A 4703-nucleotide genomic window follows, 5' to 3' on the forward strand; every position below is an offset into this window, starting at 1 on the left:
GCCACGAGCTCGCTTTCCACGAGCTTGCCTGAAGGTCGCCGTCGTCCACTCAAACTAACAATCTCTCACTTGGAGACCAAACAACCGTTAGCAGGCTATCCTAACAAACACCTCCTCATGTGTGGCTATACCTTCATCATCTATACATGAAGGCCAACTGAAGTTGCGCACAACTCCAGTTTCTGAAAGGTCACCGCATTTGTCAACATATCCGCTTGATTCTTACTTCCTTGGATCTTCTGTTGAAATCCTTTGATAACTTGTCGGGCTCTGTATCTTCTAGAACTATCATGTTCCTTTTTCACTCGATACACCCACTTGTTGTGATGTGCCTTCTACCCCATCAGCAACTCAGCTAGTTCCCATGTATGGTTAGAGATCAGAGATTTTATCTTTTTTTCATGGCAAGCTTCCACTTGCTCAAATCTCCACTCTGACAAGCTTCATCATAGCTTTCAGGCTCCCCTCCATTTGTCAGCAACATATAATTCATGTATCTGCTATTAGGCACAGGAGGATGAGAAGATCTTCTTAATATCGGAGCTGGCGGTGCGTCGGGCTCCTGCGCACCGTTCTATCCAATAGGCTCTTCTCACTGAGGACCTTCTGCATTGGGTTCTTCCGAAAGGTTACTCGGGATATCATCTGCATCTACAAATATTGACTCGCTCTCTGAGTCATCTATCTTGTGCATGTCCTTGTACATCACCTTCTTGTTGAATATCACATCTATGCTCCTGATCACCTTCTTGTTTTCGTTGTCCCAAATATGGTAGTCGAACTCATCTTCACCATACCTGATGAATGTGCATTTTTGGACTTGGGATCAAGCTTATTCCTACATTGGCCACTAATATGCACATAAGCTACACAACTGAAAACTTTAAGATGTGAGAATCTTACCTTCTTTCCGCACCATAGCTGCTCTGGTATTCTGTGCTCCAATGGAACTGATGGATCTCGGTTGATCAAGTAAGTTGTTGTGTTGATTGCTTCTGCCCAGAACTGCTTCGGTAGACCTGACTGCATCCTAATGCTTCTGGTTCTCTCTGTCAACGTTCTATTCATAAACTCAGCCATATCATTGTGTTGAGGCGTGTCGGGCACGGTTCTTTCCATTCTGATCCCGTGCTCATAGCATTAACTTCTTGAATCTGATGTCTTCATACTCACCATCATTGTCTATTCTGAGTTTCTTTATTCTCAGACCGGTTTCATTCTCGACCATGACTTTTCATCTCCTGAAAGCTTCAAACACTTCTGACTTGTGCTTCAGAAAGTAGACCCATACTTTCTGAGAGTGATCATCGATAAAAGTTATAAAGTAGCGTTTCCCACTAATGGACGCGGTGGTTGTTGGTCCCCAAATATCTAAGTGAATGAGCTCAAGCTTCTCCTTCCTGGGGGTTCTGCCACTTGTCTGAAAGTTAACTCTCTTCTGCTTTCAAAGTATGCATTCTTCACACATGTCTAATTCAAATGATTCTAGACCTGGGAGTTTTCCCTTTGTGTGCATGATCTTCATCCCCTTCTCACTCATATGACCGAGTCTCTGGTACTACAGCCTTGAAGTCTCATCGCCTGCTGTAGCTGAGATCAAACAACGTACACTTGCTGTCATATATATGGTACCAGTCTTCTTACTTTAGGCAATCATCATTATGTCTTTTGAAATCCTCCAATCATCAATATTGAAAGTCGTAGTGTAGCATTCACTAGCCAACTGGCTTACTGAGATTAAGTTCTTTTTTAAGTTGGGAATATGTCTGACATCCTTCAGCTCTCATACTGACTCATTCAACTTAATCTTCACTATACCTTTGCCAATAATGACACATAGTTGATCATCACCAATGTATACATTTCTAAGGTTTACGGGGATATACTTCTTGAGGAATTTTCTGAGAAGTAGCATGGAATGATGTTGTAGAGTCCAACACCCAAGACTCCTCCTTGCTCTTCAAAGAGCATATCAATGCATCATCTCCTCCTGAGGTGAAAGCAATATTTATATCTGCCTTTGCCTCCCGCTCCTTCTGTGCACTCTTGCACTGATTCTTGTAGTGCTCGGTTTTCCCACACTTCCAACACTCGATAGCCTTCGAGCTGTTGGGATTCCTAGATTTAGACCTCATGTCCTCTGATCTATTTCCTCTGATTGAATTTCTACCTCTTGACTCTGTAATACTGAAGAGGTTGTAGCTTCACCTGACTCTCTCCGTCAATCGCCTCACTGAGAACCAGATCACGAGCGTCGTCGAACTTTAACTTGTTGCTTTCTGACGAGCTACTCACAGCTGTGACTGTAGCATTTCAACTTTCTGGTAGGGAAGACAAAAGGATCAGCGCTCGTACTTCTTCATCAAACTCAATATCAACTGAACTCAATTGGGTCGTGACTGTATTAAGTTCATTGAGATGATGTGCTACCGATACACCTTCCGTCATTTGCAGATTGAATAAATGCCTCATCAAATGAACTTTATTTGAGACTGATGACTTCTCATACATGTTTGAGAATGCTGTCATAAGACTCGTCGTCGTCTTTTTCTTTGCAATGTTAAAAGCAATATTATGGGTTAATGTCAAACGAATAACCCCGAGGGCCTTTCTGTCTAGAAGATTGTAAACTTCTTCCTTCATACCCTCCGGCTTCTTCCCCGAAAGGGGTTGATACAGATTCTTTTGGTACAAATAATCCTCTATCTGCATCTTTCAAAATCTAAAATCTGTTCCATCAAACTTCTCTAATCTCACATTTCCTTCATCTGCGGCTATCTCTCCCACTTGAATCTGACTTCCTCTAGATCATTTCAAGCTATGATAGCAGTTATTAGGAAATACTCGGGGCTACGCTAAACCCCTAAAATAGCAAAAACGTAGTATAGAGAAAGTACACCAAGATTTATGATGTTCGGCAAACTTGTTTACGTCCTCGGGAGCCACACAATTAATTTCTTATTAATCAATAAGAAACTACAATACAAGAGCAGATCTCAAACTTAAGATATCTTAATAAATACAAATCAACACTGTAGCTACAGTGTTGACCCCCTCTTTAATTCCCCTCCTTAAATCCTCTCTTCTTTAAATTTCCCCTTCTTAATTCCTCCCTCAAAATCAACGTGAGCGGAGAAAAAAGAGCAGAGAAGAAGAGAAGGAGGGGGTGGGGCGCCAGGGACTGAAATCGCGAGGAGAGAGAGAAGAAAAAACCATGGGGGCTAGGGCTCTGGGTTTCCCTTTTATAGAGAAACTGTAGCGCTGAGTTGTCGACAGGCTGTCGACAGCCTGTAAGAAGCTTGCCTGCGCTTGAGGAGCTCGCCTGAAAGTTCTCGAGCTCGCTTGCGCTCAACTTTGGGCTCGCCAACAGATCCACGAGCTCGCCCTCGCCTACTTTGCGTCGAGCTCACCTGATGTCGTTCCTCGCCCGAAGCCCGCCTGCAGATCTCGTCGAAACCTCGCCTGAAGCCACAACCTCGACTATGTGGGGTTCTTGAGCTGGCCTGACTCGCCCACACTCACCTGGGTCTTGGTTTAACTGGAGTGGAGCTTGCCCGCCACGAGCTCGCCTGAAGGTCACCGTCGTCTCAAGCTCCCTTGCAGGTTGGTCCACACTCAAACTAACATGGAGAACACTTAATTTTCAATTTTTTTCTCTTCCAACATAGGGTATTATTAGCATCCAGGACAAAATTGATTTTTTTTTAAGGAGTGATGGAAATAGGACTTTTTTTTGACACATAAAGGGTTGTTTCGTTACAGGAAATACAATTACAAAAGTAACTAGCGCAATCAAATTTCTATTTCTGCTTAGTTTGTTAAATGGGAATTAGTGAAGGTATGTATATTTACAAATTGTAGGAAATAACTGCAGCTAATGCTACGACTAATGTGAAGGGAGCAATAGTTGCAACTTCTAAAAAGGAAATCTAAAATTAAAAAAAAAGTCACCCAATGAAATAAAAAAATTCAATTTAAATCTAGAGAAAATCTCATAGCTTTTTTGCACCACTTTTTTCAACCAAACACTGAATTTGCGTTGAAAATACATTTTCCATCATAATATTACAAATAACCCGAACAACGTTAGTTACAATTCATTTTGCAGTAAAACCAAACAGGCCCTTAACAATATTTAGATGAGCGGTCAAGATCTGACCAGCACACCACCAAGAACCTTTAGAGCACACGTATCATGCATTCAAATTGCAATAAAACCAGCAAACCACGATCACACACAAGCCCAGCGCAATCCAAATTCAAACATCACACTAAAACATTACTTTCCACTCCTCTCCCCCACCCCCCCCCCCCCCCCCCCCACCCTCAAGACTCCTCTGCATCCTTGTGGCCGCAGGATATCCAATCCCTGCGATCATGTCGACACGAAAAACACGAAAAACTGAGCTCGCCAACCCCCCAACAACCGTCGGCATAACCATCGTCACCGTTTTCTGATTTGACTCCAGTGATGGATAGAAGCAGTTCACCGTGTTCGAATCAAGCATCGCGATGACTGCAAACACGAGGAAGGATGTTAATGCGTGGGCGAAGTCCCCGAGCCTGAGCTTGTACTTTGAGAGGTCTTTCTTGCTGGCGTCAGGGTCGGAGAAGGACCAGAGACCGTTCTTGGTGACAATGCCATAATAGAGCTTGTTGTTGTCGCCTATGTAGCTGTCGGTGAAGCAGGAGAAGCAGCAGGA

The 4703-nt window shown here is 43.2% G+C and overlaps 1 protein-coding gene across 1 annotated transcript in view; it reads right to left on the bottom strand.

Annotated features, from left to right (window-relative positions):
- Positions 3849-4703, bottom strand: part of LOC109846862 — a 1785-nt gene continuing 930 nt past the window's right edge. The window contains exons 2-3 of the mRNA XM_020416099.1: positions 4325-4703; positions 3849-3916 (exon numbers count right to left, since the gene is read on the bottom strand). The exon at positions 4325-4703 is cut by the window's right edge and continues 37 nt beyond it. Coding sequence (XP_020271688.1) covers positions 3849-3916; positions 4325-4703 — 447 coding nt within the window. The remainder of the gene's footprint in view (positions 3917-4324) is intronic.

The sequence above is a fragment of the Asparagus officinalis genome, chromosome 7 (assembly GCF_001876935.1).
Source record: "Asparagus officinalis chromosome 7, Aspof.V1, whole genome shotgun sequence".
NCBI lineage: Eukaryota > Viridiplantae > Streptophyta > Magnoliopsida > Asparagales > Asparagaceae > Asparagus > Asparagus officinalis.